General features: G+C 43.4%; 1 protein-coding gene across 11 annotated transcripts; it reads left to right on the top strand.

Annotated features, from left to right (window-relative positions):
- Positions 1 to 1,517: 1,517 nt before the first annotated feature.
- bdnf (brain-derived neurotrophic factor) lies at positions 1,518 to 26,702 on the top strand. 11 transcript variants are annotated; one of them, XM_078085131.1, is made up of 3 exons: positions 1,518 to 1,652; positions 8,662 to 8,739; positions 25,108 to 26,702. In XM_078085131.1, exons 2-3 carry the CDS (start codon positions 8,701 to 8,703, stop codon positions 25,936 to 25,938), a joined length of 870 nt encoding a protein of 289 aa, XP_077941257.1. In that variant the 5' UTR covers positions 1,518 to 1,652; positions 8,662 to 8,700; the 3' UTR covers positions 25,939 to 26,702. The 11 variants fall into 11 exon arrangements, with proteins under 11 accessions (XP_077941257.1, XP_077941259.1, XP_040058129.1 ...); XM_040202203.2 differs by lacking the exons at positions 1,518 to 1,652; positions 8,662 to 8,739 and adding exons at positions 13,545 to 13,738; positions 13,894 to 14,049; XM_078085133.1 differs by lacking the exon at positions 8,662 to 8,739 and having other exon boundaries at positions 1,523 to 1,652.
- The last annotated feature ends 509 nt before the right edge of the window (positions 26,703 to 27,211 follow it).

Below are 27,211 nucleotides of genomic sequence, written 5' to 3'. Positions count from 1 at the left end.
AAAATACTTGATGCACTGTAGCAAAGAGTAACGGATGGATGCAATTCAATAAATGTATAGCTGGTAAACTAGCTAAAAGTATCTAATGAATGATTTAAATCTTTAGCTAAGATTAACATGAGAGTTCGCTTAAACTGCTGGACAAATGGTTGTAATTCACGGACAAATATAATGGAAAAAATATTGAAATAAGGACCTGAAATGGAGTGAAATTTGTTGGCTAAAAGTAATAAAATTGGAACCGTTTTTTAAAAAGCATAGCTTATTGTAATCTCCTGCTTTGGCCAATACAGTTGTAAGAAAAATATAATGTAGTATAAATCTTTGTTTAGGCTGCATGTTATTCAGTGTTAATAACATCCCGTTTAAATTAGTTTAAATACTTGAGCTCATTTGAGAGGGATGCTGGGAAAGTAAAGGTTGGGAACCACTTCCAAATACATCTTTGAATTGTATTTCAAAGATATATTTAGGCTTTCCTGTGTGGCATTTTTAGCCTGATCAAATATGAAGAATTGCCAGGAACAAGCTTTTATTAGAACTCTGCACTAAAAACGAACGTCAAAAATGCCTCCTGGATCTGTGACGGGGGTGGGACCTCATTGCTCTGTCTGGAGAGGACTAGACTTGTCACTTTCAATTCAGTCTTGCAACTTCAGTGGCACGGCATTCGGTGTGATCTTTATTTTTAGCTCAGGAGCTCAATGCATATATCAGCACTGTACTGCGCAAGCACTGACACCCTCTCATGCTCCCATTCACAAGAATCTCTTCATTGTGAGGGAGGGAGGGAGGGAGGGAGAGTGTGTGCGCACACGGAGAGGCAGGTCTTGGCTAAAGTTTATTAACTTTCTCTTAGCCAATAAGGCTCCTTGTGCGTTTTTCCTGCTGACCAATGGGACAGATTGAGAGGTTGGAGGTGGGTGTTGCTTAGCAACTGCAGGTAGAATCTCAGATCATGTCGGACCTATTGTTTTATCTTGCCTCCATGAGAGACATTACATGGAATGTGTTGTGATATGTTAGTAAAAAACACCTCTGTGCAAATGCGTCACAAAGTTGTTAACTCTATTTTTGTTAATGTTAAACAAAGATCTCGGTGACTTTAATGGCATTTCACCCTCAAATCAAAGCACTTTTAATGGATCCTCATTGTGTTATTACACGAAGCTCGCCAAGTCAACATACAATTAAAATGACATGTTGCTTCCTATCACATAGATAACTTCCCTTGAGATGAGGGAATATAAACACAAAGATTCCAAACTTAGAGGAAACATCAGCATTCATTGTATTTCAATCAAACAATAAAAAAAGATTCAAAGGAAGGTCAATTGCATGCATTTCAATCTTACATTGAAGATACAACATCATAAGCCCTCAAGAGTTGCTTTTGCTCATCGTCCTGTCTCGTGACGCTTAATGCAAATATTTAAATGCGGGTTATGGAAATTCCTGGTATGCAGCCTGGATTTGGCATGCAAAGCAGGCCCGAGGCCAGTGCTTCCACCATGTACGCATTTCGTGTCCAGTACACCCGATAGTGGAAAACAAGGGAATTGACAATTGACAAATAAAGTGTATCTTCCATAAAATTGAAGCACTTTTTGGGGAGATACAAAAGAAGGTCAGACAAAGTGGTTCTGTATAAGGTAAGCCTTCATAACTTACACCTTTACAGGTCTTTAAACTAGTGCTGAAAAAACACTTGATTAACCGATTGGTCGTCACAAAATCGCCAAAGACTTTGATATTGCGTTCATCTTCTCTTCTGCTTTTTTGTTTATCTTCTGGTGTTGATTTGACAAACAAGATGTCTGTGTGGGCTTTTTGTAAATGCCCAAGATGGTTGTGATAGGTGTTACGTAATGTTTTATGGACTAAACACTGAATCTAATATGCTTAAATTGAATCAGCTGTTTTTGAAAATGAAAGTAAATACTTGCATTGATAAACCTGAAGCAGAGTTTGAAAAAGTGTTGGTTATTTTTATTTTTGTATATGTAACACAGCATTATACATGTGTAGACATTACATAGAAGTTGTTTGTTGTTTTGGTTGGTTGGCCCCGTCAACAACAAACATCTGTCCTCAAAGGACATTATATGTACCCTGTCTGTTACACACAGACAGAAGGAAGAGACATCAGAGAAAACTGGGTGACACCTCGTGTTTGTTATTCTCAGATAAATGTTACCAACAGATGACGGCTGAAACCAAAGCTGCTTGTTTAGTTATGTGTTTGTCTGACATCCTCAACATTTGTTTGCAGGAATGTTTCACGTTAAACACATTCAACTCGTCAAACTATTTGTGTGGGGAAAACATTATTGCAGCACATACCCGCCTTGTGCAGTGGTTATAGTGGCGGGGGGGGGATGGGTGAGATTTACAGTTTCCTTTACCAGGTAATGTCTCCTGTTGTGAAACAATGTGACAGAAAATCAGTACAGCTGTGATCGCTCAGCAGTGTTCTTTGCCCCTCTACATTCTCCCCCCGGAGCTCATTGGAAGCCCACCTCAAATGTATTGTATGTGGACTGCGGATGACTCATCCTCCAGAATGAGCTGTATGGTGCAGGTACCTTTGCAAATAAACATGTCGAGATTTGCAGAGTCCACTGAACAACTTTGCTGACTTACAGTTTGAACCCACAGCCTGCAAATACAAATTCTGACAAACCGATTCAGTCACACTCTGTCTGTAAGGGAACATGGTGTAAAGTATCCCCCTGTGTGGAAACGCGTCCCTTCTGAGTTACACATTGAATGACTAAAACACGCAGCCATGACACATCAGTTAATGCTCAGGAATTTCTAGTCATTTTGTTTATTGAAACAGCAAATGTGTCATCATTGCAGCAATTGCCATGGAGACAGGGTTAAGTCCCAATCCTACTGGTATTTTACATGGCATGAGTGTGTGCTCATTACCCTTTATCGCAACTTCTGGGAAACACTGCACACTGAGTGGATGGGTAACTCCACTTAGGGAATGCGCAGACATTTAAATAATATTTGTTTCCCAGCAGCCATTCGTACAAATTCCCTTCGAAATGACCCGCCAGGCTTCCCATGTTCCTCGTTCAGTCTGAAGCATCCAATCATTCTGTAGTCTGTGCTTGTGCTGTTTATTTCCTAAAGTTGGCCACTAACAGGGTTATGGTTATCCACCCGATGACGCCATAGCTGAGGTGATGTGTCTCAATATGTTTGATTTAAATTGGACTATTAATCTCTATAGTCCCTGTGCTGCCGTGGGGACGGAATCCACAAATTGTAGAAATACTTCCCCTGATACCCGGCATGTTGGTCTTTAGGGGCAAATAATATGAGTGGAGCCTTTTAGGCTTTTGGCTCATTATAACAAAGCAAGATCCACATGCAACAGGTTACAACCATTGAAAACCAAAGTGTAATTTAAACTTGTCCGACCACTTAACACCGTGAGAGGCTTTTAGTAATTATATATTAGTGGGAAGAATATTTTTCTCTACTTTCCAATCTTGTCAGATTTCTCTTGCAACTTTTGTTTGAAGGTTCCAACCCCCGTGTTGTGTTGACTGGGGACAAACTTTCTGTGGGAAAACAGTGCTAAATATTAAGCAACTATACTGCCCACCCAGTAAAACTTGGCCAGTGTGTGTGCAGGGGTGTGAGTTAATGGACCTGCACGGGAAATGTAAGCACACCACTTGACATCCTTTTCATTCTCCAATTCAACCACGTTTTATTCACACATTCTGTCCCGTCTCAAATACAGTGTTTTCACTGATTAGACCTCCGCTCTGTGTGGCCTGTGTGGGTGATTCACATGGGCATCACTCTCCTGTTTGTCTTGTTGCACCTGTTGGGATACTATTCCTGTTAGTATGTCCAAATAGTTTGGTCACCCCAGCTGATCAGAAGGTTACGGTAGTATTTCTCTCCAAAGGTGGATTCACACAGCCCTTTGTTTCTCAACACAGAGGCACGTCTCCTGGATAATTAAACCAACAGGCGTGCAATTGCCTTCAGTTTGAATTATTTAATTTGCATTTCTGTCAAATCACGTCAGTCAGTTCACAAGGACTCAAACTGTTACACCTGAGAGCCTCAGCCACGATCGGTCCGGAGGAAAGTTCGACACACACATATCCAATCTGTGGCCAACAAAAACAAAATCAAAACACTTCATTATCGTTATTGGGAAACAAATTATATTATGAACTGATGTGAAAGTATTCATATTGAATGGACTTTCTTGCCGTTGATCTGAACCACTGAAGCTCTACAGGAACTCGTATTCCCTGCACGGCTCCACCAAACTTTGCTGAAATGTGAACTGAACAGCATCAGTCTAACCAAAGTTCTTTGTTATGTTTGTAACATCAACTTACTTCATGATTTACATCCAAATCCTCACAGCGTGGCTCAAGCTAACGTTATATCAAATGCAATTACTTCTCTTATTTATATTTATTTGATATTTTTGTTATTTTCATAGACAATGCGACATCAACAGTCCCTTAATCCAATGGAATTTTAGGAATACTTCCGTTAAAAGGCTTCACTGTTTTGAGCTATAACGATAACTTAACTTAACAAGTAATGTAGTCAACTCAGCCAGTAATCACCAAACAACCTATAGGAATCTCATCGCGACATCTTTCCTGCGGCTTCATGTGTTTCTGCTTCTGTCGGGCATCAAAAATTATACATGAAATTGTACTTATCTATTTATTATTACGTTGTTATGCTTTTTTTGTGAATTTATCTAAGTAGATGTAGATTTATGGTGGAAAAATATGAAACCTTTTACTGAAAGATATCCCGCTTCCATGTGCTCTCATTACTTTTCTGTTAGCTGTTTACTTGTAAGATGGGAGAGTTTATAGTTTTGTTTATCTAAATGATTCGTTGACATTGCACGTCTGAAAGCTTAAATATGATATTGACATTATTGACCAGGTGGCATTTATTGAATTGGAATCAGGAGCTTTAGTAATAGCACACGCACGCCCTTTCAAATGAAGTGTTATCCTGGATATAACACTGGCTGTGGATTACTGCACATAGAGCTCAATTAAACTTCCTCCTTGCTTTTAATTTGTACAATCTGCCAAATGAAATGCCCTTGTACTGTAGAGATGAAAGAAGTTCCACCAGCACGCTCACCACGCTTTTCCTCCTCTCCCGTTTGGTGCGTTCCTCCCTCAAATGAATGTGGGAGGCAGACACAAAGAGAGCTCCTCCGTCAGATGACAGGTAGCTGCACTTCCACACCAAAGCGGCTGTTTGTTAAATAGCATGCGTGACTCCGGAGTGCGCCTCAAAGACGCAAAATGTAACCCTTTGTCTCTTTGACAAACATGCCGCTAACTCACACGCTCTCCCATACTGTACAGACAGACACCAGAACCGGGTCGCTCTCTCTCTGTCTCGCCCTTCCTCTCGCCCTCTTTAATGATTAAAAAACAATATCCAGCTTATAACTGCAAGTTAGTCAGACACCCATTTGCAACGAAGGCCAGATGACCCTGGTGATGAGTCATTGCTTTCACCCAGAGACTTATTCAACACCGTGAAATCAGGCAGAGTGGAGCAGTGGTTCTCGTCATTGTGTCTCTGCGTGAGCTCAGGTAAAAAAAAATAAGACAAGAAAAAATATGTCATGAAGCCACACATTTAGTTGAAAATGACTCCCTTGTGCTGTGATCCTGTTTGGCATTGCATAACATTTACAGCCAATCAATAACGATGTGTTCCTTGGAAATAAGTGTCTCAAAAGGAAGTCAAGAAGACTAGGAAGAATACATGTGCTCTATACACTGAAAGCTAGTCAATTAGTATTAAGGTTGATAATGACAACTGGTTTTATTCATTAAGCTCCCATTGCATGTAGTAAAAGTTCAATTGTGAACACAATTGATTTTCTTCCTTTACTCAACCACGAGCTTCTTACGACTTCTTAAAATTAAGCCTACTTCAGACTCCTTACTGCGAGCTGTTCCCAGATGGTTGATGTTTCCACCAAAGAGTAAGCTTAGAGAAACGTCTGAAAACAGCATTGTGTTTAGCAGCAGAACTAGTTTCATGTTTATCATCTCAGGACTCCTTCAGGAACTAAAACAATTAGTTCCAAATTCACAACTTGTAGCATCACAAATGTCAAGCCAGTAATGAGATTAATTGATAGTGAAATACCGTTATTTTTTATTTAAAATAGTTAATTCATGGTTTTTAATATTTACAAGATTTCACACATGAAATTCATATTGTAGGTGTTTAAAGTTTGCATTAGGTGTTATGTGATTCAGGTGTCTGAGTGGTGTGCGGAACTTTCTTCTCAATTTAGCTTTTTTGCATTGAAAAACTTTGAAAATAAATTCATTTCACAGGACAGTAACAGCTGCAAGCAACAGATGTTTGAACCAAAACAGACAAAGATATCCTGCAGGCGTCAGTTTAATGTGTCCAGTCTGTCTGACCACAGTGTGCACGGGACTCTTTACTTAAAAAAAACCCTGATTGAACCTGAGACTCATTTTTGGGCATTAGGCCTGAGGGCTTCAAGTGTTATCTGGCTGCATCAAGTTTACTTTGTTTAAGAAAAGAAAGAACAGTGGAGTGTATGGGGGAGGGAGTGTAACGGGAGTCTTTAACAGGGAGTCAAAGGGACTGAAAGGATTTTGATCCAGTGATATTATATATCTGTCCTGGTCAGGGGAGACAAAGCACACAGCAAACCACCAGAGAGAGAGCAAAGCATGTCATCTGAATACTATGTCTTCTTTGCAGTGTTGTACATCCAAAGGCTTTTGTGTGCCTGGATTTGGTTGGTGGAAGGCACAAAGGAGGCAGTTTGTTCGCCCCTGACAAGTGTGCTTTTATTTGCGGCGGCCCTTTGATGTATAGAGAAACTTTGGCTGGGATATCCCTCGCAGACAAATGCAGGAGAAATCCCACTCCTTTGTATTATCCTTAACAATCCCCTCCCCATTTACTGCCAAGCTTTTATTCTCTTTAAGTAACTCTGTGCCTACTGTCTGTCGGTCAACTGTAATGGGGAATCTTGTTTTTGGGGGCATGCAGTTCAGTTCAGATATGAAAGAACATCACCCCGCCGACCCCGCCGACCCCGCCACCTTGTTCATCAAGAAGGTTTTGTGCTCATTACAGACGTTAGAGTTGTAAGAAAAGGAAAACATATTTTGTTGTCAAAACAATCTCCATGGTAGCTTTTTAAGGATATCACTCAATCTTCTTCGGCAATTGGACTTTTCTCACATTTGTACTGGATCTACAGTTTGACTAAGATTTACCTTCTTTTTGGTTATTATGAATCTTCTGTGTTTTTGTGCTGCAATTTGTTTTTATTTATTACTTACTGACCGATGCACAGTGAACATAAATCATCCCAGCCTATATATTGGTCCTGTTCTCTCTATTTTAAGATGAATTTTGGTTGCTTTTTTGTCATTTAAATTGTTTCAGGAACTTTTTCCAATTTCAGAAAACGTTGCGGTTGAAAATATGTTTTTTGTATTGTAGTCAAAGGCGTTGGGCTCCATCTTCTGAAAGATCAATTGGATTATACATGTATCTTGATTATTCTGTTCTCATTTTCCCAAAATCCAGTCCAGTGAGGTTCATCTGTACCTCAAATGTAAATCCAAATGATAAAAACCCAAATAACAAATAATTGGGAGTTACGAAAACAATCTCACCAAAAGACTTTGTGCTGATTGTTGACTGCTGTTTCCATCCTCCAGAACGAGGCTCTTGGTTTACGTAGGTGTTACACAACTATTTTCCAGCTTCTTTGACTATAAGTCCAAACACTTTATTAAAACCAGTAATTTCACCGGACAAAGGAAAAAGAAAGTTCACACACTCGCACCTGGGAGCTGCCCAGTATGCTGCCGCGGTCCGACACTGCTCTTACTGATCAGTTGGGACTTCAGTGACTCGGTGCTGTTGAGGCAGAGCACAGTGTTGCTTCCGGCTGTGCAGCTTTTCTCAGTCGGTCCGGGGATTTCAGCCGCCGGCCTCCAGGTCCACTTCCTCTGCAGGCTGCCGCTACTGTCGTCTATGTGAGACAACCAGGAGAAAGGCCCAAACTCCTGATCCGTCCATTCCTAAGCAGATAAAGAGTCCATTCATCATAGTGTAGGCGTCATTAAATAGGGTTTTTAAATATGCAGGCAGGCTGACCTTGTCTGAACGTACCTTTTCAAGTCGGCTTGCTCTTAGTTTTACTGCGGGTTGTTTACAATGGTTAGTGGTTATACTGGAAATGTACACACACACACACAACTCCTCTGATGAACTTTGGGTTGGCAGCATCCAGTTTACAAATCCATTTCAATATCCCCAGCCGTGCTGTGCTTCAGCAGGCTCAAAGTGAATATCCGACCTCGCGATCAAAAACGTACCGACTCGCCCCTTCCGCCCCTCGATATGTGTGCAGCATTGCATAGGAAGGACGTCTGTAAATATGCATGCTGTTAATTTTACCACACTCTTTTCACAGCATTTTACTCCGGTGGTCGTCTTATTAGTCATTGTTTCGTTAAAGTTTGACTTGAGAACAGGACTATTAATGAACATAGTTTACCATATTAATCTGACTCTAAATGCAGACACACTTACATATCATTGTTTTTCCTTTCCTCGTAGAGTTCAGCCGAAAAACTGGGGAGGAGAGACAATCATGAAATGTGTCATCATGTGTTACATATATGTGCTGCGTTGAAGGTCAGTGCTTCTAATTCTACTTTGCAATGTTTGGCTGATCATGAAGGGGCTACCATTTGCAGAGTTGCCGTGCATGCAAAATCTCAGGTCACCACCACGGGGAACCAATAATGCCTTTGGCTAAGCAACAAGATGCAAATGCATCTAGTCAAATCAGCCCTTACCATACGCGATCATGCTCACGCTAACACATAATCTCATCTCTCCGCACTACGCTGCAGAATGAAAACACATTCATTCTGACCGTGCAACATTAGATCAATAAACTCAATGTATCGAACATATTCTAGGTAGTTAAAATCCTAATTTCGTCTTCCACCTCCTTGCCGCGTACTGTGGTTTGGCAGCCTCCCAGTCGAGTGGCAGGCCCAGATTACCCATCACACCCAGGAAGTCATAAAGCAGCCCACAGGCAGCATCCTCCACCCGAGCAGACGCAGGTTAGTCAGAGTGACGAGATCAATATACTTGTTTGTCACAACCCAATGCTGAAGGTACCTCCCCTCAGGCCCAAAACACAAAGTTTACATACTCACCTGGTGTTGAACTGGTAGAAGACGGTTGGAAAAAAAAGACAGACGATACGGTCCTAAGCAAGGCCAGATGGAAACCCTCAATATCACACCAGCACATTCAGTCGAATTTCAGCCTGCCAAGCCGCTGGGGCAACCCAAATGTCGTTCTTCCTGACACTGTCCATCACACTATACATAGAATGCCGGAATTAGCACAAATGCAGCGCTCCTCATCAGTGTGAAGTATGGTGGCAGTTCAGCCATTATTTACGGGGTTGCATTACTTTTTGAAGACCTGAGCTCTGAGTCAACGGCTGAGCCTGCAATTAATTCCTTACTACACAGAAATATTATGACGCTGAACGACAGAATGACAGATGTGTAGCAAGAAACCAATTGCCATAAGGGGTGACTGGATTAAGCTATTTTGACTGGTTCATTATGAAATTGGGTTTTTATGTAAATGAATGAAGACTTTGTATACTACACAGGTTAGGTTTATACTTTGACTGTTAAAGGCTGCATACAGGTGACATGAGTTGGGATAGTTTGACTTACTGCTGTGTAATCAGAGTATTTGTGGTGTTCTCTCTGCTCTTTGTTTGCTTTGTCCCACAGCTCAACTTCCTGTAGATACAAGAGGTGGAGAGAGGAGGGGGTTACACTGGGATCAGACAGTCAGAGATAACCTGCCATCACCAGGCCTTCTATTTTTAACCACAGGTACTAGTCACACATGACGTGGGGCTCTTGTTATCAATATTTATGGAACAAAGATTAAGACAGAGTAATTATACTCGTGGCCACCGACTGGATACATCCTCCACTAATAGTTGTCATTACGGTGACGGGAAAGAAAGCGCTGATTGACTCAGAATTTTAGGCTGGCACTTTACGTTTAAGTAATGATTCTAGAGACTAGGCACGGCCCAAATGCAATTAGCAGATGCAAACAGGGAAATATGATGACTTCAGTGTTTAAGGGAAGTTAGCAATACTTTCGTTGATTCATTTTACACAGTTGTCATTTGACTAGGTGGAGCTGGGATTCATTTCCAGGCTTTCGTAAGCGGATTGTAGGATTAGATCACAGGTGGGTTGCTGCTTTGGAAGGAAAGTTGTAACAACAAGTGGCACTCAGACAACCAGTAAAAAGGGAGCGTTCCTGCTATTATTGTTACATCTTCTTTGCTCTTTAATGAATATCAGTATATCAATGGCTCAAACGTTTCTTCATTTTTATCCCACGGTGCAGCGCATTGGCTACACATTTTAATAACACTCCCTCTGCCAAAACATATTCCGCTCCAACACTTAAAAGTTCCAAGAGGACGCTCAAAAGAGGTGAAGTATCTTGGCGGGCCATAGAGCAAAATGCCATGCGGTCACATGCAGCCCAGGGGATGAAGTGATCGATCTGTGACCTCAGACTCAGCCATAAGATATTGTGGTGAAGAGTGCGGGGGCGGGTATGGATAGTGGAAAAGGGACGAGCATGAGTCAGTAACAGAGTCTGTGAAAAGCTGTGGGAGCAGAGGAAGTGTTAACAACATCACAAGTAGGAGCAAGTCGAGTTACCACGTCAGGAATCAGAAAGGCCCGGGAGTAGGATGATGGTAGGAGTCCGAGAGGTGATGGGACACATACATCCTGATCCTTTAATAATGTGAAGCGAATGAAGGGGAATTGTTCATCCACAGCATGGTGTCCACGCCGAACTGAAATGTGTTACCTCTCTCTTTACGTCACTCCCTTTTATTTGCAGCCTGTAATGAGTAGCTGCTGTGTGAAAAAAAAGAAACTATTTTTAAAGGAGGGAGTTCAAGGATAATAAGCTATGTGGGAATCTCAATTTCGGCACTTGTTGCGCGGTGCCATGAACAACTTTATACATTTTTCTTGTCAAATAATATCCACGATTCTAGTTTTTTATCTTTTTATGCCATCTTGTGTCTTTGAGACAGAAATGTATTGGCAGAAAACTGTTGAGAAAAATAACTTTAGATTTTTGCTCTTCTTTTGCCTCTGCCTCAACAACCAAGATGACATAATACATGCATTGTCAGACCAAACCAGAATCAACTGTTTGCCAAGATAGACTTTTGAATGCGTTGGGGTTTGGTGGTACAATACTGACGAGTGACACTGACAACACAGAAATCTGCGTGTTTTTTTCACGTTGCTGACAAAAATATATTCATATTATATTGTCAGCACACATTCAAATCGGAGCAGTTCTGTTTAAAAAAAGCGTGTAGACTCGTCCCAGAGTATCTAAATGAGCATCGAGTTACCCTAAGCCCCGTGATGAGCAGCTGTTTTTGTTTTTGTGAGAGAAGTCCATGGATGTGTCAGATTAGTGCTAATGGTTCCTGGCGGACGCCTCCGGGTCCCGATGACGCGCCACCCATGAAGCGTGATTTCCTTAAACTATGACCAAAAAATAAGTCTTTTCTAACCACGAGAATGACACCCCTCTTACAAACACCCTAGAGAAACTTTGTGATGCTGGCAAAGAGTCAGGAAAATATCACCTATTACTCATGTTAGTGCATTTGGGGCTTCACTTCACAAGCACAGCGCATCGTCACTGCGTAACAATCAGCTGGCTGAGTGTCGGTCGTGCAACTGATGGAATTTTACTGAAAACAGATTTCATCTTTGAACTTCCAGATATCCCTGATCGAAAAGTATCATTTCTGTCTCTTAACGCTGTGGTCGCTGTTGTGCCCGAGTAATCACGCTTCCAGAGGACGTGGATTAACTTTTTTTCCCCTGTAATATCTGTCCGAGGAAAAAAACGCAGCACTTCCACAGGATTTGACAATGTAAGTATGTATGAGAGTGTTTGGTCCGAGTGGGGGGGGGGGGGGGAGAAGGGTGTTTTTTTTTTCAATTTAAGCAGCAACAAGTTCCTCAAGAACTTGACAGGCAGACACAGGGGCGCTAGAAATGTGCTGTCTGTGTTCGCAAACGCGATGTGTGCCAAAAAAAACCAAAACATTTAAATTACCAATTGTGCGTGCGCGCAATTAGCGCGTGGCCCCTTAGCCGGAGAGGGAGTTAACGGTCTATAACACACAACTAGTTGACGTGGAAACGTCTGAGAAGTTGTACGTGTCTGTCATCGTTGCTCAATGCAGATTTAAAAAAAAAAAAAAAAAAACACGAGGCAGTGAGCGTGCGATGAGTCGGGAACTGACATCCCCATAAACTTGGATTGGCGTCGCTTATTTCAATCACGTAAGACCCCTAATGGCGTTGACCGGGCGAGGGTGTTACGTATATCTGTGCACGCGTTTTTTCTGACAACCAAGGCTTGTTGGTATTTGTCTTTAGCGTATAGAGCCACCAAGGTGTTGCCTGAGAGAGTTTAAGCCCACCGACATTGCAAAGGGTTATTAGATTCATAAGTCAGCGAAGTGGTGGGCGATCTACTGAGCGCAGCAGAAGTTCTCATATGATGACTTCAAACAAGACACATTACCTACCAGCATCTGTTGGAGTGAGTGAATATTAAGACACTTCTATCTCCAGGAAAGCGTAGGGGAAAATGGTAAGTAGCAATGGAAACACACAGCATATAAAGCATGATTACCAGTAAATGTCGTGCTTGCTATTTAGTCTGGCAACGCATTGCTGGAAGGGTTGGACTCAGTGGCTTGTTGAGTAAGTCAGTATCGAGACCCATGTCTGCTGGGGCTGATGTTGACACAGCCTGTGGGGAAAGACACATTGTGTGGCATTTCTTTGGCTGTGGATATGCCAGCACGGTGAGAGAGGTAAGGAAATATTGCCTTGTGTCTGCGCGCAATGTGGATGCGATGAAAGGATGGATACTGGTCTTGGAGGGCTGTGTGTCTGTGTGTGTTTGTGTGTCAGGGCTTTATGGTTTATGCATATATGTATGTATGTCATTTATGTGCGGTGCTCGTGTTTTTAAAAAAAAGCAACATGTGCCACTTACCTGTGACACTTGTCATAAGCATGACATTCGGAACAATAGTGCTCCGTATCAGCGCTGCCAGTTGTCATTTGGCGTGAGAGTGGAGCCGTTTTTTGGGGGGGCTGTGTGGGGGGCTAGGTGGTTGTATACTGAATGGAACCGGCTTTTCATGGATGCTATTTGCGATATAGGTGCTGTTATCTGAAAGGAAATGTCCGACCAACATGTGATCAAATATTAACAGGACTGGTTTGGCAATGGGGGGGGGGGGGGGGGGGGGGTACACGTGACAAGACGTGGGGAAGCAGCGGAGTAAAAAAAAAGAGAAAGAAAACCAGTTTAAAGTGGGCGCTCAAAAAAAAGTATATAGATATTGTGTCGACCCCTGTTAGTTACCGTGGCTGTGTTGTGCTTTCAGCACGTTGGACAGAGGCACCGGAGTCGTGCATGGACTAAACCGCTGGGTGGACGCCAACTCTCTTTCTCTCTGTCCCCAGCCCCCCCTTTGCCAAACCTGGGATTGTTTTTTCAACTTTTGGTAAGCCTTATTGCGAGGGAGCCTGTGGTCTGTTAACGGAGAATAAAAGGGATTCTAAAGACAATTATTAAATTATTAAAAAAAAAAAAAAACTACAGGGAAAGAAAAGCACTCGCCGTTAAAATAGCTGGTGCTTTTACCATGTGTTTTTGCAGATCATTGTGAAAGTTGAAATGTTAGGTCGTCTGGTCTTTCGCACACCACACTGCCGGTACCTATAAGCCCCCACACACTGCGTTAAACTTTGGGACATGCAAGTCTTGGTCGCGGAGATCTAACCACGCACACAGTGGTTGTCAGCCCTCGTAAAGGTAAGAGCACAATCCATTGTTTTTCATGTCACTCTTTTGTTGCTGTCGTCTTTGCGGGCTTCTTCTGGCTTTTCCCAAAGGAACTTCGGCTTTAAAACTACAGTATGCAGCCTTCGCTTCGCCGGTGTGTTAATTGTGGGCATCGGTGACCGAAATAACTCCGAATAGAAATCCGATCCAGGTGACTAATATCTCGTATAACCACCTTCCTTTTTTAAAATCGAAGTTATGCCATATTTATGGAAGATCTCCGCGTGTGCATTGTCATATTAGCGTTGAGTCATGTGAAGCGTTTAAATTGGGACTCGTCTTCGTGCTGGAGATTTTTTTGAAACAGAGCTTTTGAAGCCGTCTTTTTTTTTTTGGTGGAGTTTCCGACCACTGCCTTTACTGCAACATAATTTGCGTAATCGTTGCGTTGTGCCTAATCATGCTCCCAATGTGGGACTTAATACGCTGCAGTGATCCTTCCAGCCGGCACGAACTGATGCCCGGTGCACATCACAAAATTGTGAGGAAAAAAAAAACTCTACTAGCCATCTGTCGCCCCATCTTTCTATCTTTATCTTTCTGTCTATTTATCCATCTGTGCTTTTTCCCCCTCATGTTTAGTCTGCTGCATTCATGTTTTGTCTCGATGTCAAACCCTCTGGATTTTTGTTATCGACCAAAAATAGCCCTAGTCTTTACCCCCCCCCCCACCCCCACCCCCACCCCACTTCCCCTCCCTCCATCGCCCCCCTCCTCCCGTCATCGCCATCAAATCACTTGTGTTTTTACTACGGCTGCTCCACGGTTTCATTCATAAGGTGCTTTTCACTTCACCTGCTACCCTGCCCCCCTCTTTTGTCCGCACGCGGCTCTGCGTCGCCCCGTCGAGCGCCGGCTACGAATGAATTATGGAAAATAAAATGAATTCATTCTTAATCGCTTTGACTCGTGTAATTCGGTTTTGTCCAGAGCGAGTCTGCTTTACAGTATACAAATTGTTCTAGTATTTCCTCTGTATTACAATAAAGATGGGCGTGGTCAAAGTGCATCCGCTGACAGATGTTATGTAGAGAGATAAGATGGCTTGATATGCAATTTTTCGGAAAGCATCGATTTTTCCTTCTCTCCCTCTCTCTGTTGCTCGTCGGGTTTTTTTCTCCTCTGGTCAACGATTTAAGATTTCTGGTCCAAGACGAAGCAAATGCATGACGGCAAAACAACTGCAACAGAAGAGAAAAGCCCCAACGCCCACTCTCGCAGTCCTGTTTTAATCAAGAGTCTTCTTGCAGGCTGCGTGTTCAAATAAATGCTCCAAAACTAATGGATCCAGTAAAATTCTAATTGTATTAGAATTTATAGACTATCCGCTGTTGTTTTTTTTGGTAATTTCTCACCCAGCAATGTAATGCGCGCAGATCGGTTCCTGCATATTACAGCCCATTACTCTTCATTTCATATGACAGTGAAACCAACACGGATCATATTACTTATTATACTGCCCGACATTCATAAAAATGCTCATTTAATAAGGTGGCTTGGCGACTATAATAGCCCGTTTCCTACTCATCATAATCACAGAAACGTTTACTGCAGAAATAATTATCAGTCATTAATTTATTTAACGAAACGATACGCGTCTGACGAGATCCGAAACAATTTCGATATTTTAAAGAAATATGTGGCATTTTGTTCGCATAAACCACGAGAGAGTTGAATTATTTTATTGCAGCATGTTTCGGGCGTTGTTTTTGTTCATATATATAATCCTTTTTTCGCAGAATGCCTATTTTCTGGCCACGTAGCAATATTTTTAATATCTTTCCACAGAGACGTGGGATTATGTTGTGGGCGTGGGCGTGTTGGGTGGAGGAGGAGGGACGAGCGGAGGCGGGTGAGGAGGGGTCTGTGGGGTGGCACGACACACTTTGTATGTATGAAGGTTTTTTATAGCACTTTTCTGCAATGTACGTCAGCGGATCAGTCCATAAATGGGGCTGCGTGTGTTTTTGTGCGGGCGTGCGCCTGCGTGCGTTCACCACTGCGTGCGTGCGTCTCCGCGTGTGTTATCTTTACCGAGAATCTCCCCCCTCTCTCTCTCTCTCTTCCTCTCTCCCTCCCTCTCTCTCTCTCTCTCTGCACTCTCAGCTCTGCAGAGTTGGGGTGGGCGTCAATAACAAACCTGATGGTAGGTTTCATTGCAAAAAAAATCAGATTAAATTCTTTCGGTAGGCCTATTTATTTAACGAAATAAATAATAAATGCGTTCTGCAGAAATAATGATTAACTCCTATATTGTGCTACATTGTGTTTGTTGCTTTTTTCTCATAATGTAGCCTTAGTGCTGGCCTTTCTGCATCGTTGTTATCCGTTGCGATCGATTCGGGTACTTTGGGATTTGCTAAAGGGATTTGCTGTAATCTGTTTTTATCAATTAAGGACGTTCTGATTTCTAGTCACATTAATAATAGTCGTGTCTCTTTAATACAACTCGGTTTCGGGTTGCCGCGCATTGCCCCGGCATTTTCATTCATAAAAAGCGATAGTTTATAATAATCCAACTCATCCAAGGTGGTGTCTGATATTACTATTAATAGGCTATCGATTCTTTCGGGTGATATCGGGGGAACATTTTGACTCACGGCTCTACGTCACGATATATTTCGAGCGAAAAATGAATCATCATAACCTGTTATAGGAATTGGATAAATTCGACCGCCGCCGCCACCGTCGCTGCTGCTAATGCTTTAGTCACCACCACCACCAGCATCATCCTCATCATCTTCATCACCCTCTCCATCACCAACACCTTCATCCAATTAGCAGGCGTGTTTAAACAAGTTCTGGCAGGATGCGAAGCTTTGATCCTTTAATTCCGAACCTTTAATTATCAGTTATTCGTCACAGTGGCGTGATTTTACAGCGATGGAGCCCACGATCAGTTATTAATACACCCTGGATGCAGCTTTTCTGACTGTAAAGACATCTGATACGTCGGACCACTGCGGGACTTCAGGGGGGGGGGGGGCGGTTGAGGGTGTGAGAGGGAGGGGGGGGGGGGGTAGCATTGAATTCAAGCAAATTCCTCATCAATAAAACGATTGAATATATATATGCTTTTTTAAAGGAAAAACAATATACAATTCCTATCAGGTTATGTAAAACCAAACAGAAGGCGAATTCAAGACAGTCATTTGGTTTCTTTAAAGCCTCATTTGAGGAGCAAATAAAAAAAATGCCTGTTTTCTGAGTTCTCGTGACAAATATTTCAGCATTTCAAAGTGGATTTGTGGCATGATTGCTGTATTTTCCTTCAGCAGTAAACCATGCAAAGGTTACTGATGCTATGGTGATATTGGATTGAGGGTGGGGGAGAGGGGAGGAGGGGGAGGAGGGGGAAGGCATAAGCCAAGAAAAGGAGACAGACTGACAGAGACTTGATAGGCGATGGAGAGATGTGCAGTCTGTGCCACTACAGGATGCATGTGGAGGTTGGAGAGTTCCTCTGTTTCTGCCTGATGATTACAATAAAGGTTATGGTCATCACAGGTGGGATGACATTAACTCCTCACTCCAACATGTGATGTGAACGGCTTGGGTTCATCTGTCTGGAATTTCTCTCTCACACTCTGGTTTGACGTCATCTAACGTGAAAAGTGTTTTCTCAGTTGACGTGTTTGCTTCTTGAAGGCGGAGCGCAATTTCGCTTTGATCAAAATACCTCTATCGTCTCCCTTTGTTAAAATGACATCTCACAAAATGTCATTCTGTCCGTACGGTTCCATTCTGGTACAAAGGGGCATGATTCTGCTTGTCAAGTGAAGCTCTCGGCAGTGCGGACGTGTCAGCGTCGTCCTGCATTTGAGAGGTTATACAAGTGTGTCGTGTTGTCAGCTCCTTTGGTTTTTTTCTTCTTTCTGCCGCACAAACAGGCAAGAGGTTGTGAGCGGAGAACATGTGAGAAGGGACATAACCAACTGTTCCTGCAAATCACAAGCATTTGGCCTGGGGGGGGGGGGGGGGGGGTGATGGTTCGTGGTACCCTAGAAATCCTAAACCTAAAGAAATCTTGCGCCTCAGTTCTGATGACATAGTGGTAAAAGCAGTGTCAGAAGGACAGCTGGTCGTCTTATGAGAGGCCGCTGATATCGTGCTTGTGGTTTGAACCCCCGAAAAACGTCCCACTCCTCACATCTCCTCTTTGCTTATTAGACACATTGTTCATTTCATTCAGCAACGTGGTGCCAACACGCGAGCCAAAAAGACTTCTCTTGATACGCCACCTTCAGTTGTGATGTATTAGCAGAAATGAGAGACCATGTTGTTGTTTTGGGTCTTTTAATGAGATGCCAAGTGATTTATTTATGAATTACTTGTTTGGAACAGTGCAGTGAGCATTTTTTTTTTGTTCATCCTCTTGGAGTCATGTCGCTCAGTGATTGCTGATGCAACTCTTTGTCATCCAGAGTTTGCCCTCACCTCCTCTGGGCCTTCGGGGAGGGCTATATCTATCTTGGCATGTCCCGGGTGTGTTGGAGGTGGGAGTGACTCATTAAGCAGGTGTGAGCATCCACTCCCATACTGCTACATGCCAAACAAGAGCTCCACAGCTCATAAGCTCGTGCAGAGAAGAACCATGGTGGCAATACAGCAAACACATCACAATAAATCTCTGCACTGGACCGGGGCCAAGTCCAAAGGATAATGAGCTGCTTATTCCCCACGCTCACTCTTGTGTTCATCAGAGGTGGAGTTTCCAAACGTTCATCACCCATTGAAAGGTGGCGGCTCCACTGACTTTTTTTTATTTGAATTGTGAATTATGAAAGAAATGAAATGTTTCCATCAAGAAACACTGCAGTTTCCTCCTCCGAGTGAGCTCAGTTTACGCCTATGTCATTTAAAAGCGTGTGCTGACATTTTGTGATGATAACCTGTGAAAGCTTGCTGCTACACTTGCAGGGGAGTAATCAATCTGTTGTGGAGATAGCTCACTTTAAACGCAAGGAGAAGCAGAACTGTTTTCAATAAGTTCACACTGTTGTTCGCCTCCAGTGCCTGTTGCCATCCAAATGCTTGAACATCGCCACATTTATAAGACTGATTTCCAAGGCCTCTTTCATCATAGAAATGAAAGGAACACAGGCAAAGGACATCATATGAAAACATATTCCCTCATACACAAACGTATTTAATATACTTTATTTTCTAAAGCGTAATCTGATGCAAAGTGAGAATCATCCTCACAATCCGTAGTCCAGTAAAACACATCCTGGTTTCTAATGATCTGAATATATCTAATTTTACACAAGGAGGCCAATTCTAAATGGCACACAGTGCATCACGACTCGGAGACGCGCTGTTACGCAAAAAAAAGCTTCAAAGAAACAACCCACCCCTTTGGCCTCGGTGAACCAAATACGGAAGAGGAGAGTCCTCGCAAGTGCTTTCTCTTCTCGCTAGACATTGTGGTTCGGATGTTCCCCGCACGGTATGTATGCGCACAAACAAAAGCATAATAACGCACACTGGGCGCGCATTCGCAGTTCCGCCTGCGGGCTGTTTAAACAGAGCGTTTGGCGGCGACCAGTCAGCCAGCGGCAGGTCACATGTTGCCGCGTCATTGTGTAGTAAAGTTACTGTAGTTGCAAAGAGGCTGCTCATTCCAGCTCCAGAGGTCTCTCACCCCGTGCTGCTGCTGCTGCTGCTGCTGCTGCTGCTGCTGCTGCTGCTGCTGCTGCGTTTCAGCATGCGACAACTTCAGTTTCAGACGATCTCCGGAGGAGCCGCGCAGCCATGGGAGTGCGTTACCTCATCCATGCAATTTCCACCATCAATAATTTAATCTACTTGCTCCAAAGCTGAAGAGATATCCTGAAGCTTGTCGGGAGAGTGTGCAGAGAGGAGAATACCGCTTAAGTCAAATTACTCAGGGAGTTGTCCCAAGCGTCCCAGATGAGACTGCTGTCCTGTTGAATGGTCTGTTTTACGACTGGGCAGCAAAAGGTATGTGCCCGTTTGTTTCTCGATAGGCACTTTGAAGCACTTTGGCTTTGTTTGATGCAGCTTGACAACAAAAAAAACACTGAAAAAAGATGTGTACGTGTGTGTGTGCGCGCGTGCGTGTACGTGTGTCTGTGTTGTGTGTGTGTGTGTGTGGGGGGGGATCTAAAAGTAGCTCGATCAAGTCCGGCTATCTGCGGACAGACAGCGCCGCAGCCCGAGAGGTGATATGTGTGTGCGCGTGTGCGCGTGTGCGTGTGTGTGCGTGTGTATGTGTGTGTGTGTGTGTGTGTGTGTGTGTGTGTGTGTGTGTGTGTGTGTGTAACCTTATCCCCTCGTTCATTAATAAAAAACCGAGTTATTATGTTGATTGGGTTTCCAGAGGAGGACACGGGCTCAGCAGATGTAATCTCGAGGGGGGGAGGGGGGGGGGCTGTTATTTCATTATTGAAGCAGCGTGTGCAAACGTGGCTTATTATCAGTATTTCTCGTAAATAACCAAGTGGAAACCACCCAGCAGCGCGCCTCCATTAAGGAATCAGCCGCAACTTTCTGCCCATAAAGAACTCAACAGAACTGCATTATAACCTCGGAGCCTCCTGCGCTGTGAACATAAGCGTACACTCCAGAATGTTTATTTTTTGGAGGTGGGGAGGGAGGGAGGGTGTAATGAACTCATTAAGACTTTATAGGAAACCCGAGACTCAAACGCCCATCAACGTCGGTTTGGTGTGGTGCGCTCGCGCTTAATCTCGAAATGACTGGCTGGAATAATTCAAATAAAGTCTAAAATCTATTGAGTGGTGGAAAGCTCTGACAACTGCGTGTGAAAATGTCTGGATCGTGGCAGCACCCACGTCGAAGACGTCTCATTTTCTCATTTCATGTTTAATGTTTTGGTTTAATGATGAAATAATGCTAGACTTACCAAAAAGTCTCACTAGTCACACGGTTGTGACCATTTATGTCAACTTTGCAGTGTATAATGCAGCAGAAATGACCGATCTATCTATCTATCTATCTATCTATCTATCTATCTATCTATCTATCTATCTATCTATCTATCTATCTATCTATCTATCTATCTATCTATCTATCTATCTATCTATCTATCTATCTATCTATCTATCTATCTATCTATCTATCTATCTATCTATCTATCTATCTATCTATCGTGTTTCACAAGAGGGAGGGAAGGAGAGGAGAGATGGGAGGGAGGTGGCGGCTGAAAGAGAAGAAGCTCTTTTTATTCCACGGTCTCACACGCCATCTAGTGTCGAGCGGCTGGAACTGCAGCACTGTTCATTTGGAGCTTTATGTCTGTTTGTTAAGTCTAGTGTTCAGGTTCCACAATCGCTATTCAGCGGGTTAAATTGAACTCGGTTGTGTTTACGCTTTAACGGGACATTGTACGAGTGCAACAGGCCGTCGGGTGTGATCGTGCCACGCTGCCTTGTGCTGCGGCTGCAGTGTCTCCATCGCCCGCTGCTGCACACAGTGCGGGAGGCAAGCAGCACTCATTTGGATAGCACACATCACTCAGCAGCTATTTGAATGCCGGGGCCGTCTGTGGCAGTGGCTCGGGGTTGGCCAGGAGGCCAGGTATAATCCCTTAGTGATGCTCATCTATTACTAAACGTGTTCTGAAACTGTGTCAGATTGAAAGCAGATCTCGAGGAGGGCCGGCTTCCACATGTGCCAGCCATTACTGCAGACAACCCTAATTGCCTTCTCTCTAAGTGCTCCATCGTGGCACACAAGAGGTCCTCAGGTAGAAATGTTGATATCATGTGCCGCACGTCTCTCTTCTGGAACATTTGGCGTTGTGCGCTGTGCACTTTGAACGTGACAAAACACGTTGCTGGGTAAACCGCTCTGACCCAACACGCTTCTCGAGGAATGGAACAAACGAGGGAGCAAAAAAACGAGGAACGAATGTTGCTATAGGTCGAGCGCTACTATTCAAATGTAGTGGCCACGTTTCCCTCTTTCGTCACCTCTGTTTGATGTTCATATTTTAACGGTTCCTAAGGTATCGCGCTGTCGGTGAAGATGAAGCCAGTGTGCTGACATGTGCTTGTAGGCTCGGGAACATTGCTGAATGTGTAATAATACCAGTCCTTTCATGCTTTAGAGACACTTTTCAGCATCTGTCAAAGGGGGCATTTATCACTTTAATCCCCACCTGGAACAAAGAATAACTGTGAGGATAAGTTACACATCCCCACCATACAGCCACGCTCTCAAAGCAGATGAACAGGTGGTCATCCAGAGACGTCAAAGCCCAACAGTAGACAGGGTCCGCACACTCACCTGCTCCTATTGTTCTGGGTGGTTCGTGCTGTGGGTTCGCTGTCTGGAATAAAGGCGTGTTTGCCGCGGTTATTGCACGCTTTATCTTCCTGTTATCTCATGTTAAGTGATTTACGTTTAAGGACAACAGATGTCCTACGTGGAAAGCCATGGGCCTTAGTTTATTGTGTGATACGGGTGGATTGTTGGGATCTATCTGCATTTCATTTACAAATGATATGATTTCAACAATAGCGTGAGGCAAAAGATAAAAGAAATGTCACTGTGGCCGGCCACCTTCTTGTGTTAGATTTATTTTATAATCAAACCAGTCGTCACAAAGTTGTCCCAGAGGCTCCAAAAAAGTACATTTTATTCCAAACATTCCTCCATATGTTCATCTGCCCTCGCTCTATTATTAATGCTCATCGTGTTAACCCGCAAGCCGCTTTTTCATTAACTGCAGAATCCGGCAGTGCACATAAAATGTTCCTTCACTTGCTGTATAAAACAAGAGCGAACCAATCAGTTGTCACATTTAGCCTCCAGTAGATACAAGCCAGAGATCCTCCGCCAGTCCCACAGCAATTAAATGATTCATTGGCTTTATCACATTTTAACAGGATGTTGATTGAGAGCATAAGCCATATTGATTGTCCTGATGGAAACAGGAAATCACAGGGATAGAAATAAAATCATTTGTTGTTCCCGGTGTGAGGATTCTCGGGGGAGCGGCATGCAATTGCACACTGTTGAGTGGCATTACCCCCAGCAACCTCCTCCCCTCCATTCTCTCCCCTATGGAGACCTGGAAGAGACGTCATCTGTGGTTGTTATGCTGCGAAATGACGCTGGCACTCTCTCCACCCCCTGCTACTGCAATATTACCCCTGTGGTCTGTTACGGAAGATGCAGCACTCATCGTCTGCACCATTTCCAGCATGAAGTTTGACGGCTAACAGTAATCAGCCCTCTGCCTTCATTTCCGTCACGAGGAAGTGGAACCATTTGAGCGTGATGCTGATAACAATATCAGCCTAAATGCCTCCTACACGTACGGCTCGTGACTGCCCTCGATCCCGTAAAACCTACGTGATTCTTCTCTGCTCGAAAGCCTCACAGCGATTTCTTGTCCTTAGCAATGTTGAGGGGTTACTGAGGTTTGATAAACAGGCTTTTATTCACAGTATCGAATTAAAATGTCATAATTATCTCCTTTGTCCTCATTGTTGTTTTTTTAATTGGTGAGAGGAAAAATACCCCCTTCTCCCTGCAAACACATCCAAGCCAGCCCCTCCCCATGCCCTCCCCCTAACACACACACACACACACACACACACACTCCGGAGAACGTACGTCACTGAGCTCGGGGAATGAGTGGCTCATTAAGAAGAAGGATGTGATATTCTGAATAGAGACTGTGAGACTCCCAGCACATCTATTTATAGGCGAGGTATCTCTATGGCAGTCGCGGTGGTGTTGGTTAATTGCAGCCACGGCCCCTAAAACCAATTAAGAAATGTAGCTAATGCTCTTTAAGGTGGGGGGTTTTTTTTGCTCCTCCCTTACTGTAAAGGTCCTCGTCTCCGTCCTGAGCGGAGGCAGCGTGTTTCCTCGCTCTTTTTATTTTCCCCATCAAGTTGGGACATGCAGAGTGCAGTCAAAGCCTCGGTCAGGCTATTTTTAAATGAGCCCCTGTGGAAAGGAAGATCTAGATTTTCTTTTCGTTATTGTTGCTTTTTTATCTGGGGCTGTTGGATGTCCACCACACCATTGGTTTCATGTACATCTTAGAGCTTCTGCAAGGTAAGGGATGCACATGTGCTCAGACAATTTCTCTCTCTCTCTATATATATATTTATTTATTTCCACTATACCTGCCTCGATGAGGATCGCCCCCCCCACCTCCCCCCTAGCTGGCATTCCATTGCCCATCGCTGACTTCTAACTTCCTCGTTCCTCCAGAGCGGTACTTCACAGTGCAGCGAGGATGACACATCTTTCAATTTCCGCATGACATCCTGTTATTTCATCCTGCCGTGCTCTCAGTGCCATCCGCCTACCGAAAACAAACAGTGTCCCTCAACAAACTCCTGATGCCCGTACATGACTCGAAGGGATTAGTGTCCGACCTGTCCTACAACACAGACCAGTTAAGGATAAAAAGTGCTGCCGCAGCCGTGTTTGTCAGAGCTGAGAAAAACCTGTTTCCCGCGCGGTCAGTAAGTGCTTTCCATGAGGGCTGATAATGGTGACTTTGTTAGTTAGTCGTGTCTGAGACTAAAGGTGTCACATGACCTCTGGAAACAAACAAACACACGCAGCGCCTTGTCCCAGTTCACAGTTGACCCTCACGCGTTTGCAGCCCGATGTGTATCCATTTTTTGCCGCTCGCCAATGCAATGGACAGATTATTATAAAATGTTACAACTTTTGCATTAAAAGACATTTGCACGGTCCTAAACTTTGAAAAGGGTCTGAGCTTCTGAAACTAACAAGAAAACACAATGATTCAGGCGGTGAGGGACGAAGGGTTTGGTCGTAACAACCCTCAACTGGACAGTCGACACACCTTTGAAAAGAAAGTCTGTATTCTAAAAAAAGCGATGTTTCAGTCATTCATTTTGCCTTGGAAAGAAAGAGCAGATTGTGTAAATAAGAAGAGAGGCTTACATTGTGCATTATGGATCAAGAATGAGCTAACTCCACCCAAAATGCCTCTTAACTAACACTTTCCTTCTCTCCTCCTCCCCCCTTTGCTTTCTCTCCCTCCAGTTCCACCAGGTTAGAAGAGTGATGACCATCCTGTTCCTTACTATGGTTATTTCATACTTCAGTTGCATGAGAGCTGCGCCCCTGAGAGATGCCCCGGGCATGCGGGGCCATCGGACGGAAGGCTACTTGGGCGCCGCTGCGACGGCCACGCGAGGCCACGGGACTCCGCAGAGCGGCGGTGGGCCGGGCCAGCGCGGGGAGCTGCCCTCACTCACAGACACCTTTGAGCAGGTGATAGAGGAGCTGCTGGAGGTGGAGGGAGCGGCGGCGCAGCTGGGACAGGGGGCCGATGCCAGCCCGGGAGGTGGGGGCCCGTCTTCTTTGGTCACCGCAGAGGCCAAGGATGTCGACCTGTACGACTCGCGGGTGATGATCAGCAACCAAGTGCCTTTGGAGCCGCCGTTGCTCTTTCTTCTGGAGGAATACAAAAACTATCTGGATGCCGCTAACATGTCCATGAGGGTGCGGCGACACTCCGACCCCTCGCGGCGCGGAGAGCTCAGTGTGTGTGACAGTATTAGCCAGTGGGTGACAGCTGTGGATAAAAAGACGGCGATAGACATGTCTGGGCAGACAGTTACCGTCATGGAAAAGGTCCCTGTCCCCAATGGCCAACTGAAGCAATACTTTTATGAGACCAAATGCAACCCCATGGGGTACACAAAGGAAGGCTGCAGAGGAATAGACAAGCGGCACTATAATTCCCAATGCAGGACAACCCAGTCCTACGTGCGAGCGCTTACCATGGATAGCAAAAAGAAGATTGGCTGGCGGTTTATAAGGATAGACACTTCATGTGTATGCACATTGACCATTAAAAGAGGGAGATAGTGTATAAAATGTATAGATTTTATTGAAGAGTTTAAAAAAGAGAATAAAGAGAAAATATCTATTTGTATATATACATAACAGGGTAAATTATTCCGTCAAATGAAAATTTTATGGACTGCATGTAAAAAAAGATGAAGTTTATACAGTAAAAGTGATACTACAGTCTATTTATTGAACATATTCATGACCTTGTAAACAATTAAAAAAAATCTGATCAGTCATTTGCGCCCAGTTTAAATTACTATATCACATTCCTCAAGACATTGTGATTTGTTTTCGTTGCCAAGAATTAGAAAATGAAGGAGAAAAAAAAGGCAAGGAATGAGAGAGGACAGTTCCATCTTCAAAAAGCTTGCATGCTGCTTCAATTGTGAATTGAGAAATTCTCCACATACAAAAAAGTACAATGCTGACCAAAAAACATTCCGTTTACACATTCAGCAGAAAACTATTTTCCTCTCAAGTAATTTATCTGTTTACTGTTCTAAACTTCTCGAGGTAATGTTGGACTTACATACTATGTCAAGGTGCTGTTGTCAAAGCTTTGCTGTTTATTTTTTTATCCCCTCCAGAGGAAAAGATATATATATATATAAAAAAAGAATATATATATATATATACATATACATATATATATATATATAAAATATATTCATTGACATGTTTCTGGGTTAATATTATTCATTTTGTATGTTGTGAAGTTGTTTGCAATATTAAACTGAAATATTTGAAGAAATAAAAATATAGGCAACTGAAAAACAAAATCAATGTCGGTAAAGTTTCAACGATGCATTTCCAAGTAGGATAAACTTTATTATACAGACCCGGAGGCGGGAAAGAAGGCATGGCACACACAAACACACTCATGCACGAGCCAAAACCAGCTTCTAACAAAAACTAGGATGCTCGATGAATTTAAAGGCTGCAAGAAAATATCATATTTTCATTTTCAGAGGGTGGAAACAATGTATATTTTGCAGCTCCTAGTGTTCTTCAGTATTATATTATGGAGAGAAATGTTTATACTCCTAAACCAACTCCTGATCCCCAGCAGCACATTACTTACACAAATGTACTGCATGGTCGTGGAGTCTTTGGTCTTTATGCACACTTTTGCAGATTTACGTTGCTTACTAAAGCACAGGTAGACACAGTTTGGACAGTGACACAAACATTTGAGTGCATTAAAAAGATACACCTGGTATGACATGGTAATCCCATCTTTAAATCTTCTACTGCAGAAGAATCCCCCAGGTTTGGTGCAGCAGTAGAT

This window comes from Gasterosteus aculeatus, chromosome 12 (genome assembly GCF_964276395.1).
Source record: "Gasterosteus aculeatus chromosome 12, fGasAcu3.hap1.1, whole genome shotgun sequence".
Lineage (NCBI taxonomy): Eukaryota > Metazoa > Chordata > Actinopteri > Perciformes > Gasterosteidae > Gasterosteus > Gasterosteus aculeatus.
The sequence above is the reverse complement of the archived record's forward strand: the minus strand, read 5'-3'. Positions and strand labels throughout refer to the sequence as shown.